The sequence below is a fragment of the Entelurus aequoreus genome, linkage group LG27, assembly GCF_033978785.1.
Source record: "Entelurus aequoreus isolate RoL-2023_Sb linkage group LG27, RoL_Eaeq_v1.1, whole genome shotgun sequence".
Taxonomy (NCBI): domain Eukaryota; kingdom Metazoa; phylum Chordata; class Actinopteri; order Syngnathiformes; family Syngnathidae; genus Entelurus; species Entelurus aequoreus.
The window spans coordinates 585768-601153 of NC_084757.1; the positions used below are offsets into that span (position 1 = coordinate 585768).

At 38.4% G+C, this 15386-nt stretch overlaps 1 protein-coding gene across 3 annotated transcripts in view; it reads right to left on the bottom strand.

The window, feature by feature from the left end:
* Window positions 1-15386, bottom strand: part of LOC133644686 (rootletin-like) — a 145077-nt gene that overhangs the window by 129623 nt on the left and 68 nt on the right. For all 3 annotated transcript variants that reach the window (XM_062039376.1, XM_062039377.1, XM_062039375.1), the window contains exons 1-3: window positions 15281-15386; window positions 11857-11995; window positions 11664-11773 (exon numbers count right to left, since the gene is read on the bottom strand). The exon at window positions 15281-15386 is cut by the window's right edge and continues 68 nt beyond it. In XM_062039376.1, coding sequence (XP_061895360.1) covers window positions 11664-11773; window positions 11857-11995; window positions 15281-15337 — 306 coding nt within the window. In that variant the 5' untranslated portion in view covers window positions 15338-15386. The remainder of the gene's footprint in view (window positions 1-11663; window positions 11774-11856; window positions 11996-15280) is intronic.

A 15386-nucleotide genomic window follows, 5' to 3' on the forward strand; every position in this document is an offset into this window, starting at 1 on the left:
GGGTGATCGGCTCCATACGGTTGCCATGGTTCCGGTTCACGCTGGAGTATCTGCTTCTACAGCCCGGCTCTTGTTTCCAAAGTGGAAGAGAGCCCCGCCTCTTAAAATGTGCTTTGAGTTATCTTTTATATTTCTTGATATCTATGATTTGTGCCACTCCTCGTATTTGTCTCCTCTTATAAAATACTTCAAGGGATGTCGGCGCTTTGATTGGCCTGCCAAGGAGCAAGCGGAGAATGCTTCTCAAGGCCCCTGTGAAGGCTTTGGTGTCGGGGCCAAAGATCGCTGCCGCGCTCATGTGGCGGAGGGAGATCCAAACTCATTTCCCCGAGCACGTGACGCTTCTCCAGTCGCAGCTGATCAAGCCTCGTGGCTCCGGCGGGGACATCTGGCCGGCATGCCAAGGGTTACATCTGCGATCGTTTGGCCCGGCCCGAGCCGAGAGGCTTAATAAAGGGAATTACTATCTGTCAGATTGCTAAACACAGCTGGAGCGGATGTCCATCGCCCCAAAGCGGCCTTCGTCGTACTCACGCACTGCCCCCTTCGCACAGTGAGAGCCCCCCCGCTGGTTGGGAAAGTTGTTTAGTGAGTGGCCATTGCCAAGTAGAGCAGAGAGTCCTACTATGAAAACATGTTGTCATATGACACGCCAGAACAGCACAAACGGGGGCTTTGTTCATGCTTGAATGATACACCACACTCCAGCTAGGTGGCAGCAGTGCTTAAACCACGGCTATTCAACTACATCACGAAGACTTTCAAGAGTCCGAGGGCATCAATACGTGATGTTTTGTCAAAAAGTGCGTATTCCCTACTTATTTTTACAAAGTCAACACATTCATTGTTCTGCCCTCGCTATTCGTTTCCAGCGTGTACAGCTAGTTAACAGTATGAAGAAACAGAAGCTCCAGAAGTTTCGTTGATGTTCTTTTTTTTAAATTATTATTTTCCTTCCTCAGTTTTATTTTTTCACACATATTCCTGAAAATAGACTGTCAGAATAATTGTATCTAAGTTATCACAAAACTTTGTGTTGCCACGAGTTCCCGACAAGCAGACAAAAACTGTCTTTGATCCTACCAAGCAAAAGGCTTGTAAAACTCCACTGTGTAGGATGGGAAGCAACATGAAGGTGTTCTGTTTCTTTGATATATTGTAATCCACAGAAAGATTTTGTCTTGACCCGAGAACTACAAAGCGGAGAAGAAGCAGGACCAGATGTGGGCTCTGTACCGAGGATGTCGTTGTGGCTTGTGCAGCCCTTTGAGACACTTGTGATTTAGGGCTATATAAATAAACATTGATTGATTGATTGATTGACTCCCCTCCAGGCGACCTTTTCTTTGAACTGTTCTGTGACCGAGGGAAACAACTGTTTTACGACCTTTTCTCCGAACTGTTTTGTAATCAAAGGCGATGGCTGTTTACGACCCCCCTCCCTTAGAAACAGCTGTTGCCATGTAATCAGGGAAAGTCCACATAAAAAAGGAGGCGTACAATCTTTCGTCAGAGCGTGGAACACTGTGCAAGGGTACAAGTGTAAGCGTTTCTCCTCATTGAGCCAAATTTAATTCTGTCTCTGTTTAATTCCTTGCTTCTTGTCTTGTTTAATAGATGTCATCAGTGTTTGAACCTGACCTAGACTGAAAATTAAAACACAAGATAAACATTACAAAAGTATGGCATCCATTGTGTATTTTACATGAACAAAATATAAGGTTTAGTGTTGATACATTACACAATAAACTACAGATGTTTACGCATATAGAAATGAAAAAACAAACATTAGCTAAGATAGCGAGCGGCTAAGCTAGCGTGAAACAAGAGAAAAAATAAGTGCTTAGTAAAGTTTAAGAAGTGCCGATGGAAGCGCCTTACAGCAGAAAGTGCGAAATATTAACAAGTAGATTAATACAAGTTATTATGAATGTGACTCATCACAATTAAACCTAAGGTGTAGCATTATTGCCCTCTACTGGTCAAATTTAGCGCTACATGTGTTAAATGAGCTCTGATCGCCCAGAGTTAAAAAATTTTAAATTAAAAATTATTTTAAAAAAATACAAATAAAAAAAAATAAAAAAATAAAAAAATAATAAAAAAATAAAAATAATAAAAAAATAAAAACTCCCTCAAATGCAACATGAGGAAGCCACCGGTCAATCACGATCCGGGACTGTGCAATCAGCGATTACACGCCAACTGGACAATAGTTATCATATTTATTTACATATTTAATCCAAAATAAAATGCCTGCACAGCAGGGCCGGCCCGTGGCATAGGCCGTATAGGCAAATGCTAAGGGTGCCGTCCATCAGGGGGCGCCACGCCAGTGCCACAAATGGAGGAAAAAAGAAAAAAAAAGTTGGTACTATTATTTCTAAATACAAAAAATAATCCCACGTTAATTAAAATGCAATGTAAAGCCTATTTAATAGAAATATTATTTGTTACAACATTACCCCCCCCCCCCGGCCCCCCGCACGGTGCGCCCCCTCCCTTCCCGTATCATGACTCTTACCACATCAAAAAATCAACACAAGATGTCAAAACGGCCAAAACTGTCAGGTGCCCAGGGAAGAAAAAAGAGAAAAGAAGAGGAGGAGAAACGAGAAAAAGACAGAGGTAGCACGTAGGTAACGTTAGCCTACATGAAATTATTTGTCTGTTACAGAATGTGACAGTAACCTGGCTTTTTAGCATTAAGCTAATGTTACATGATTCGGCAATTGCTAATCAATAAATAGCTAGTTTTGTTTTAACGTCGGGTTAATATTGTGGAGGGGGCTAAATTGTTATGGAAAATAATAATGTAACGTTAGGTAATTACAGTACTCCCACCTTACATTCCTCAGGGACATTTGTATTAAATCTTTTAAGCAGGTGTTTTTTGTTTACATTGTTATTGCCTTCTGGTTAGCTAATGTTTTCCCTGCAGGTAATAGTCACTTTTCCACCTCTTTATATATTAGGTATAGTTGTAAGCCTAGTTGTTAAAGTGCACATCATTAATGTTAATTAAGCAATATCACATGAGAGGGAATGCTGTTTTTTGATTTGAGCACTGCTGTGATTTGGTTAAAGATAATCATAACATAACATTCTCCTATAATATGTTAATTTGCTTTCTTTAAGTAAAAAAAAAGGTGTGGGGGGGGGGGGGCGCCACCTAAAATCTTGCCTAGGGCGCCAGATTGGTTAGGGCCAGGCCTGCTGCACAGCATAGGAGGTAGGAAATGCTGACTCCCACCCCCTCAGCACACTGGGAACCAGCATTACTCCTCTCTAGTCAGTTCACCAGTCACTTTATACTTGTTACTGTCTCCTTTTTTCTACATTGCCTCTTAAAGTGGTCTTAGGCCATATTGCATATTGTGTATATTGTGTTGTTTTTGTATATTGTGTGGTTTCTTCTTTTTTTTTAAATGCAAAGCACCTTAGGGAAGCAACCTAAATTTCGTTGGACCTGTACCTGTACATGCACAATGACAATAAAGATCATTCATTCATTCATTCATTCATTACTCTCCGACAAATACCAACACCATCATCCCGGTATGGGAACGTGATTTTGTACTAGTGCGGCGGTTGTCTAAAGCGCAGGGCAGAGCTAGGACTGTTTATTGATTTTATAGGATTCCGCCAGAATGCAGCTAAAATAGGCTCCTGTGACCCCAAGGGACAAGCGGTAGAAAATGAATGGATGGATGGAATACTGCATACCAATCCACAGATAGCATAACACCCTCGGAGTAGCAAGCTGATTGGACGCTCAGTGTTTCAGGTGACGCTATGACATCATGGCTGTTCTTCAGTATTAGTGTTTGTCACTTAGCAGTCACACTGTCAGGCTTTTTGGGTGCATGTTTTCGAGGGAGTCAGACATTTTGGCGGTGCCCCGTCACACTTGCAGCATAAACGAAGGAGCTTGGTCCAAAGTGGAAAGGGGACGGTAACACAATCCTTCCAATCAGACTTTATCAGCGCTGGTCAGGCCTCCGTGCAGGCAGGGACCGCCCGCCAATGGCAGCTGGTGTCAGAAATCACTCGTCGGGGGGTTTATCTGCCACACGGCGGCGGTGTGACTTGGAGGTCAGTGCCGGCAACGCTCCAATACGGACACGTCGGGTTGAGAATCCACCGCAACGTGTCACTAAACTCCGGAGGACGCTCAAAGTAGGTCAAAGTTCACTTTGGTCACATGAGGGATTGCAGAGAGGCAGTGAGGAAAATATTTATTGCCAAGTGGGTCAAAAAGTAAGAAACTAATTGAAAGACGTTTATACTAGGGCCTTTAAAAAGGCAAGTTTAGCAAACAGGAGGACTGCAGTGTTTTCACAAATGGACGCTTTGTACGGCGGCAAAAAAACGAGCTGTTTCTTTGCCGGTCTGCTGCAGCGAAAGGAGACGCGACTTCTTACGAGCGCAGCGGGACAGGCTGTACCTGAAGGCATCACAAGGGGAGCCTTCATGAACCTGGCCTAAATATTTATTGACACCAACGAGGGCTGCGGCCATTGGCATTGTTAGGCCTATTTTAGGGGGGCTCAAGCCCCCCTAAAATGTTCTTAAGCCCCCCTAAATAATTTGGTGTTAAAAATTTTACACATACATGCCGACATATTCATTATAAAGTGGCCCGAATATGAGTTTAAATAAATAATCATATAACCTGTCATTATTCACTCAGTTTCTCCTCACTTCATAGTGTAATGTAGAGAGTCCCTTTAGTGCGTCGGTATCCAATCCATTCCACTTGTTCATATAGAAAATGGCCACATCACTCAAAATCCAGTCCGCATTTTCTCTGCGACCTTGCTTGCGGTCCTTGGACTTGTTCATATAGAAAATGCCCACATCACTCAAAATCCAGTCCGCATTTTCTCCGCGACCTTGCTTGCGGTCCTGCAGGTGTACGAAGCACATTAGCACACAGCACTGCAGAACAAGAACCTTGTGTCTGCAATTGTAAATAATTTAGTTTTTAAGTTTGGTGTTTCTTGTTGAATCTATATAAAGTAATATACATGAGACTATTGTTAAAATAATGAAAAAAACATCATTAAATATATTTGTTTTATTGTATTGTTACATTCATAGCTGTTGTATTATTATAGGATGGTTTGTTAAACATTTCCTAGAATTTTCAGAGGGTGAAAAAACCAAGATATTTAATATAAAATTTAAAATGAATAAATACATAAAAAGAAAAAGAAAAAAAATTGTTAAAAGCCATCATCCCGGGGAGCATTTAATTTCGTCCCGTGCATTTTTTTTACCGTCCCCGGGACGACGGGACTACGTTAATCTCAAGCCCTGGAAGTTACATTTTATTGTTTGCATTATTTGTTTCAGCATTGCACTTTGAAGATGGTCCCTCAGCTCTTTGACAGCTTTGGCTCTTTTTCAGATCAGCAGACGGACTCTAAGTTTTGGTTATTTACAGTATATATAAAAGTTTCTCATTTCTATTCAGACTTCCATATATATTTAATTTCCTTAACGGCTTGCCATAATATATATATATATATATATATATATATATATATATATATATATATATATATATATATATATATATATATATATATATATATATATATATATATATATTATATACAAGCCAAATTATCCCGATCCAGATATTACTTTAATTCAAGTAATTAAGTAATATTTCCAGGGCTTGAATTTACAACCATTTTAGTCACATATGTGCCCAAAATGTAATCTGTGCAACTTCTAAATATTTGGGAACAAACAATTATTGTATTGTGAGCGAAAGTGGTGGCATTAGCCTCTATGTTGTGAAGTAATAACATAGAGGCTAATGCCACGACTTTCATTGTGTTTCAGTGTATCTTGAAGGATCATGCAAGTCATTGTTTATTGTTGATGCTGTAAACAAAATGTCACTGTGCAAACCCATGTTTGTTGTTGTACTGTACACAGAATGAAAATAAACCGACTGAAATAATAATAATAACAATGATTAATTTCTAAGTCTTTGTTAGCCGTTTGTGAAGTTTTGTGCTCGTGTGCTACGTTCGCTCGCATCCTGTACATCTCCTGGGGGCTAAGCCCCCCCTGTCCTTAAAAGCTAGTGACGCCCCTGGCTGCGGCTATTCAATATTTCAGTGATCGAGTATTCAAATGAAAGTTACTTCCATTCATTGAGTCATCGAATAAAACATATTTTTGCTTGGTGACAGAGATATTAGAAACACACAAGAAAAAAAAGAGACATCTCACTTTAAGGCCCAAGCTGTTTGTTTACATGCTTTTTTTAAAAATCTTTGCTATTTGGGCTTATTGGACCCTAATTAGAATAAAAACTAAGAATCGTCTTTTTATATGATGTACTTAGTCCATAAGTACACAAACGTGTACTTCATGTTTAGTGACATGCTAATGCTTATTTTTACACTTTTTTTTTTCCAAATTCCATTGTATGTTATACTCTTCTGACACCACCAGATGGCAGTATAAGCGTCCACATAAGCGGCCATAAGACCCCAATTCAGTAGTGTACACAATTTTGGAAATAAGAGCTAAAAGGTGCTGTCCACGCATGTGGCCACTAAGCCTTTAGAGGTTTTAATATTAATAGTAATGACTAAGTACGGCATTATTGTATCATGATAGTTGATATGATAATTAGATATTTTATGGCCTATCAAAAATGAGGACCAAAAGAAAAATGTATTAAATGTAAATATTTTTAATTCTGATTATAATCCCTTCAGCTATCAAGGCGGAAAGGAAAAGAAATGTCAAAGTAAAACACTCAAAAAATGTAAACACAATTGTAAAATCACATTGAACACTTAACAATAACCTCTTGAAATGAAGGTGCAAAAATAAGGAATATGAAAGAAATGCTTAATAAAGTGTAAGAAAATAGCGTAAAGTGTGAACATGTAAACATAGAGAAACATGAGAAGAACTATTTTCTGCAGGCTTAGTGCCAGTATGTTACAGCTGTGCTCTAAAGGGTGAGTCATTGGTCTGACTACGGTCCCTTTGAATACATTCAAAAAAGTGCCAAACTGTCCAGGTGACTTTCCCTCTTTACAATTTGTGTACAATTTCTTAATTTTGACTTTCTCTTCTCACTCCATACATGCATGCATATATATATATATATTGTAAGACATTTTTTGTGTTTTTATATGTTATCGGTATCAACACCGGTTTATGTGCTTCACCAAGAAGCCAAAGTTTGGCAAACAATGAAAGAGAGTTTCTGAGCATGTTCTAAGCAAAGTTGCAGCTTCTAGGGGGCTTGTGTAGGCAGATCTGCGCTCTTTGCCATTCGTGACCACTTGTATTTGACTAGCGGATAAATGCAAAACGTTAAATGTAGTGACAAAAATGCTCAATCGGAAGCAGAGAAAATGTGACCTGAAACCTACGCAGGTGACGGTTTGACCCTGGAACAGATATTTATATATTTATATATTCCACTATGAGCACTTTGTTAAAGACAACACTGACTTTTTACCAAAGCTCCCCAATATGGAACTTTATTACCTCACATGTGCAGGACTGTGTGCTAAGTGTTCCTTGGCCTGACTTGAGAGTCCGTCATCTAATTGTCTCCAGTCAATATTATCCACCAGTCGTCCAATCAGAGCAAATAATGCTCTCCAGAAGAGAGATAGTCTGAAATGATTCATTCTAAATAGTGGATGAAGTACAAGTTGAGAGCAGGAATGTGTCAAACGGCGGATTAGGCCCGCGACCCGATATAGTCTGGCACGCAGGCCTCGAGATGAGTTTGCCAAGTATAAAAATGAGTTGAAATGTTTTAATGGAAGAAACTGTGGTTCTAAATGTGTCCACTGGATGTCACAATAGCGATAGTGAGGAGAGCAGACGCTTTTTAAAGTTAAAGTACCAATGATTGTCACACACACACTAGGTGTGGTGAGATTATCCTCTGCATTTGACCCATCACCCTTGATCACCCCCTGGGAGGTGAGGGGAGCAGTGGGCAGCAGCGGTGGCCGCGCCCGGGAATCATTTTTGGTGATTCAACCCCCAATTTCAACCCTTGATGCTGAGTGCCAATGGGTCCCATTTTACAGTCTTTGGTATGACTCAACCGGGGTTTGAACCCAGGGGTCTCAAACTCAATTTACCTGGGGGCCACTGGATGCAGAAACTGGATGAGGCTGGGCCGCAAGAAACGATTTCTTAAAAAAATCTAACATGCACCTTTTAATGAATTCACCTTCTTTGAATGGCTTTACCGCCCTAGCAACATACTTGCCAACCCTCACGATTTTTTTATTGTAGCCCGGAAGAGTTAGGGCTGCATGGGATTCTGGGTATTTGTTCTGTTGTGTTTATGTTGTGTTACGGTGCGGATGTTCTCCCGAAATGTGTTTGTCATTCTTGTTTGGTGTGGGTTCACAGTGTGGCGCATATTTGTAACAGTGTTAAAGTTGTTTATACGGACACCCTCAGTATGCCTTGCAGTTGCTTACGTGTGTCTACAGAAGCCAAATACAACATGTGACTGGGCTGGCACGCTGTTTGTACAGGCTGTAGAGGAGACGCTAAAGGCAGTACCGTCACGGCACGCCCTTAAAGGCCTACTGAAAGCCACTACTACCGACCACGCAGTCTGATAGTTTATATATTAATGATGAAATCTTAACATTGCAACACATGCCAATACGGCCGGGTTAACTTATTAAGTGCAATTTTAAATTTCCCGGGAAACTTCCGGTTGCAAACGTCCATGTATGATGATGTATGCGCGTGTCGTCGATGGTTGAAGCGGAAGTATTCGGACACATTGTATCACAATACAAACAGCTCTGTTTTCATCGCAAAATTCCACAGTATTCTGGACATCTGTGTTGGTGAATCTTTTGCAATTTGTTTAATGAACAATGGAGACTGCAAAGAAGAAAGCTGTAGGTGGGATCGGTGTATTAGCGGCTGGCTGCAGCAACACAACCAGGAGGACTTTGAGTTGGATAGCAGACGCGCTATCCGACGCTAGCCGCCAACCGCATCGATGATCGGGTGAAGTCCTTCGTCGCGCCGTTGATCGCTGGAACGCAGGTGAGCACAGGTGTTGATGAGCAGATGAGGGCTGGCGTAGGTTAGCTTCAATGGCGTCGTTAGCAACAGCATTGCTAGGCTTCGACAGGCGGCACAGTATTAACCGTGTAGTTACAGTGTTTGGTTCGGTGTCTCCTGATAGTAGTATTGTTGATCTGCTGTCTATCCTTCCAGTCAGGGGTTTATTTCTTTTGTTTCTAACTGCATTTAAGCACGATGCTATCACGTTAGCTCCGTAGCTAAAGTGCTTCACCGATGTATTGTCGTGGAGATAAAAGTCACTGTGAATGTCCATTTCGCGTTCTCGACTCTCATTTTCAAGAGGATATAGTATCCGAGGTGGTTTAAAATACAAATCCGTGATCCACAATAAAAAAAGGAGAAAGTGTGGAATCCAATGAGCCAGCTTGTACCTAAGTTACGGTCAGAGGGAAAAAAGATACGTCCTGCACTGCACTCTAGTCCTTCACTCTGACGTTCCTCATCCACGAATCTTTCATCCTCGCTCAAATTAATGGGGAAATTGTCGCTTTCTCGGTCCGAATCGCTCTCGCTGCTGGTGTAAACAACGGGGAAATGTGAAGAGCCTTTCAACCTGCGACGTCACGCTACTTCCGGTACAGGCAAGGCTTTTTTTTATCAGCGACCAAAAGTTGCTAACTTTATCGTCGATGTTCTCTACTAAATCCTTTCAGCAAAAATATGGCAATATCACGAAATGATCAAGTATGACAGATAGAATGGATCTGCTATCCCCGTTTAAATAAAAAAAATTCATTTCAGTAGGCCTTTAATATTGTTGTCTGGGCAGTGCTGTCACGGCACGCCCTTAATATTGTTGTCTGGGTGAAAATCGGCAGAAATTCGGGAGAATGGTTGCCCCCTGGAGATTTACGGGAGCGGCACTGAAATTCGGGAGTCTCCCGGAAAAATCGGGAGGGTTTACTAGTATGACGCTGTCAAGCGGCATTCATATAAAACTTGCGGGCCGCACTAACATAACATTTTCATATTAAAGGTGCGGGCCGCAAATTAACATCTCGCGGGCCGCAATTGGCCCGCGGGCCGCATGTTTGAGACCCCTGCTCTAACCACTAGGCCACTGAGCAGTCTTCTGCTCGGAACACATGGCTCTTCGGCACCCTCCTTTTCCCCAAAATGTGAGAAAAGAGTTGGCACAGGATTAATATGTGGACACAACAAATTTCATATTTCATACCTACAAGTTTTTATCTATTTATTTATTTTTTTGTTCAATCGGGGATAGGCTGTGACTCAAAGTTGAATGGCTTGAGCAGGGCCGGCCCGTGGCATAGGCCGTATAGGCAAATGCTAAGGGCGCCGTCCATCAGGGGGCGCCACGCCAGTGCCACAAATGTTGGAGAAAAAAAAAAAAAAAAAGTTGGTACTATTATTTCTAAATACAAAAAATAATCCCACGTTAATTAAAATGCAAAGTAAAGCCTATTTAATAGAAATATTATTTGTTACAACATTACGCCCCCCCCATACCCCCGCACGGTGCGCCCCCTCCCTTCCCGTATCATGACTCTTACCACATCAAAAAATGAACACAAGATGTCAAAACGGCCAAAACTGTCAGGTGCCCAGGGAACAAAAAATAGAAAAGAAGAGGAGGAGAAACGAGAAAAAGACAGAGGTAGCACGTAGGTAACGTTAGCCTACATGAAATTATTTGTCTGTTACAGAATGTGATAGCAATAGGCTTTTTAGCATTAAGCTAATGTTACATGATTCGGCAATTGCTAATCAATAAATAGCTAGTTCTGTTTTAACGTCGGGTTAATATTGTGGAGGGGGCTAAATTGTTATGGAAAATAATAATGTAACGTTAGGTAATTACAGTACTCCCACCTTACATTCCTCAGGGACATTTGTATTAGATCTTTTAAGCAGGTGTTTTCTGTTTACATTGTTATTGCCTTCTGGTTAGCTAATGTTTGCCCTGCAGGTAATAGTCACTTTTCCACCCCTTTATATATTAGGTATAGTTGTAAGCCTAGTTGTTAAAGTGCACATCATTAATGTTAATTAAGCAATATCACATGAGAGGGAATGCTGTTTTTTTAATTTGAGCACTGCTGTGATTCGGTTAAAGATAATCATAACATAACATTCTCCTATAATATGTTAATTTGCTTTCTTTAAGTAAAAAAAAAGGTCAAAGACAAAGCTATTCGGTTTCTTGTGAGTATATACACTTCACTGCCGATGTGGGGGGGTGTTGCCACCTAAAATCTTGCCTAGGGCGCCAGATTGGTTAGGGCCAGGCCTGGGCTTGAGACAAAGTCTAAATGTATTGTGTTCTTCATTGTGTTTTTGACACTTCAAAGTTTTTCCCAAAATGTTTTAGCGAACGTGAAGTGTTATGTCAAGAGGATTTTTTGAGATGTGTACAGTTTCAGAATGTGCTTGTTCTATTTTGGGCCAAAGTAAAACAAAGTTGTCTTTATTTTTAGATTATCATGCCATGATTTTACCACATTTTTCCTCCATGCGGCTCCTTAGCGAAAACGAGTTTGACACCCCTGGTTTAGAGTAAAAGATGCAAAAGTGATTCTTACCTTCTCGGTGAGGCTGCACTGTTGGTCTGGTGGCTCATTGTCGTCAGTCTGGGTCTGAGAACTGGATTCTCTCTGGTAGTCCTCCATGTTGGCGGCCTCACAGCTATCACCTGCCACCAGGACAACAAATCATTTCATACACAATTCAGTTCAGGCCTGTATTGAAGTGTTTGGTAGCCATAGTTGTCCCCACCGGCCAGGTTACGGGTGATGATTCTGCGGATGAGTCTCGAGACGGGCGCCGATATCGCTCCGGAGCCCGGTTCATGTCCTGGGATGGTTTCGGTCTCTCCTGAGCGACCCTCTACGTCAAGTATGGACTCCTCCAGCTTCTACAAGTGATTGATTTCAAGTAAAAGCATTTTCCCTTTATTATGCCATGTTCTTTTGTGTTGTATTTGTTCATGTAAACATTTAATGCTTTTTTGTCCAAGATTACAGTGAAATAATTTAGTATTTTTTAAATATTTTGGCCAAAAAACAATAGTTACCTTGGTTAATTTAACCATTTGCAGTATACTATCGGTAGTATTGATACAAAGGGTAGTTGATCGATTGATACCAACGTAATCAATACTATAAACTTCAGGACTTTCAGGACTCTTCAATTTTTGTATTTTTACAAATAGCCTATCTGTATTTTTTCGTGTGTTACTCATATGGTTACATTGTTGCTCTAAATATAAATCAAAGTCATAAATCTAACTGAATTGTGTGTAGTATTTCACTAAATTTATTTTATTTTACAAAAATAATTGTAGGTAATAACATTTAATAATTGTATTATTTTATTTGTATTGTTAATCTCCAGTGTTATTGTCTTATATTTTTGTATTTAGGTATTGTTCAATTGTTTGCAAATATGTTTGTTGATAAAAAAAAAAAAAAATCTTTGCTTGCCTAAACTTTTTCCTGTATTTTAGGCAAAATCACAACATAATTCAAGTAAAAAAAACAAATGGGAAAAATGGGAAACATTTTAAAAAAAGCACATATACAACATAAAGTAGAAAGAAAAACGTCAATAATGAATAAAGCAAAACATGTTCTAGACCAAAAATCACTCCATATTCTCTACTGCTCACTAGTGTTACATATCTGAGTTATTGTGTAGAAATATGGGGAAATAACTACAAAAGTACACTTCATTCATTAACCGTGTTACAAAAAAATCAGTTAGAATAATACATAATGTTGGATATAGAGAACATACAAACCCTTTATTTATTGAATCAAAAATACTGAAATTCCACGACATAGTGAATTTGCAGACAGCTTAAATTATACAAAAAGCAAACTATAACCTGCTACCCAAGAATATACAACAATTCTTCTCAACAAAAGAGGAGAAATATAATCTTAGAGAAAAATGTAATTTAAAACATTTGTACACACGTACAACACCTAAGACCTTCAGTAAATCAGTATGTGGAATTAAATGATGGAATGAATTAAACAAATAAATCAAACAATGTACTAATATAATCCACCTCAAGAAACTCTTCAAACTTAAAGTGTTTACAAAGTACAAAGAAGAAGAACCATGATAAACATTCTGGATTTATCTCATCCATCCATTCATTTTCTAGATAATCTTACTCATCTCACCATATGAAATATAATTTACTTCACCAATTATTATTTATTTATTTTTATTGTTATTACTTATGGAGTATACTGTGAATACATTGAGAACAGGAACTGAACAAAAGTTGCAGCAACTGCTATGTAAAGGACAAGTGGTATGATTAAATAAGCTCTGCTTCTTCCTACTACTTTTCGAACATGTTGAATAGAGAAACTGGAAATTGTGATGTATCATGTTGTATGCATTTTCCAAATAAACTCAAACGGCAAACAATGTAAAAATAAAAACCTATGTTGATACCAATAACTACTAATAACACAAAGCGCCACCTTTAAATATTAGTATGGACGTATAAAACATTATAATCCTTTAAAAAATGTGACATATACAATGTTTCAGTATGTGGCCTTAGGTGGGAAAAGTGAACTTTAAAAACGTGTTTAATTGAAAATGAATAGTCAATAACAGTAAATCATAAAGAAACATATCTGAGTTATTGTGTAGAAATATGGGGAAATAACTACAAATGTGCGCTACATTCGTTAACCGTGTTACAAAAAAGATCAGTTACAATAATACATAATGTTGGATATAGAGAACATACAAACCCTTTATTTATTGAGTCAAAAATATTAAAGTTCGGTGATTTGGTAAAATTGCAAACAGCTAAAATGATGTACAAAGCAAACCATAACCTGCTACCAAAAATGTACAACAATTCTTCTCAACTAAAGAGGAGAAATATAACCTTAGAGGAAAAAATACTTTAAAACATTTGTATGCACGTACAACACTTAGAACCTTTAGCATATCTGTATGTGGAATGAAATTATGCAATGGATTTAGTAAAGAAGTTAAACATTGTACTGATATGATCCAGTTTAAGAGGTTGTTCTAAATAATAGTGCTGACAAAGTACAAAGAAGAAGAATTATGAGAAATACTTTCAACCTTATTGAAAGTAAGATATTCTTCATCTCAGTATGTTAATAATGACTGAATTAATTAATTATATATTACAAAACTGTTGTGTATACTAATTCACAGATGTTATATTATATAAAAAGGTCAGTAAATGATTATATATAATTGTAAACACTCTGAAGTGGGAAAGGGGTAGGATTAAATAAGCTTTGCTTCTTCCTACTCCTTTTCGGACATGATGTAAAGTGAAATGATATGAAATTGTGTGATGTATTATACTGTAAATTATACTGTAAAGAGGGAAAGAAAGAAACAACAACCAGTAGAATTGAGAATAATTTTTTTTTTTTTAAATAATTAAAATATTTGTATTTATTTATTTTTTATTATTGAACAACAAACATACATTTATAATTCACTCAACAGTCAAGGCACTTTCAACAACAATTAAAGGAAACAAAATCAAATACAGAGAGTATTAAATATTAATAAATAATAATAATAAAAACCTTTTTTTTTTATTAAATAAAATTTAAAAAATTACAAAATGTAAATAAATAAAAGACAAAAAGGGCTACCTAAATCACTTTAAAAAAATTTAACAAAGATATAAATTTAAGGGCTTTTGTACTCTTAATCATTCTCCAAAAATAATTTTAAATATCTTTAAACGGTCGTTTCCTCGCCACTTCCGCTTTCATCAGAACCCGGAAGTGGATACGCACACTTTGATTAACTTCCGGTGTGGTTTGTCGCGGCTAAAATGATGTAATTCATCAATATCGAACCAAAATGATTAATTTCACCTGTGATTTTTAAGTATGAGTACAAAATAAAAATAAAAAACTGCATTGAGTAAACTGTTTGAGTAAATGTGCTGAAAATTCAGCACGACGTGCATTACATCCATAAAGCATTATAACTCGTTCAATAAAACGCCAAATTATGTTTTTTGACACGGTTTATTCGACGTATATAAATATTGTGTTTAATATAGTTTACACGATGAATCGTTTTGCAATCTCCTCAAGTAGAAGCAGTGCCGAACACTGATTTACGCTAAATAAATCGTCAAATAAGCTTGAAAAAAGGGGAATTTACCAACCTGAATGACGACCTCCAGTTCAGGCGAATGTTCGCCTTCCTCGTGCGGGGAACTCATTTGAAAAAGTAAAAAAATAAAATAAGTTTAAAAGCTTTAATTGTTGCTT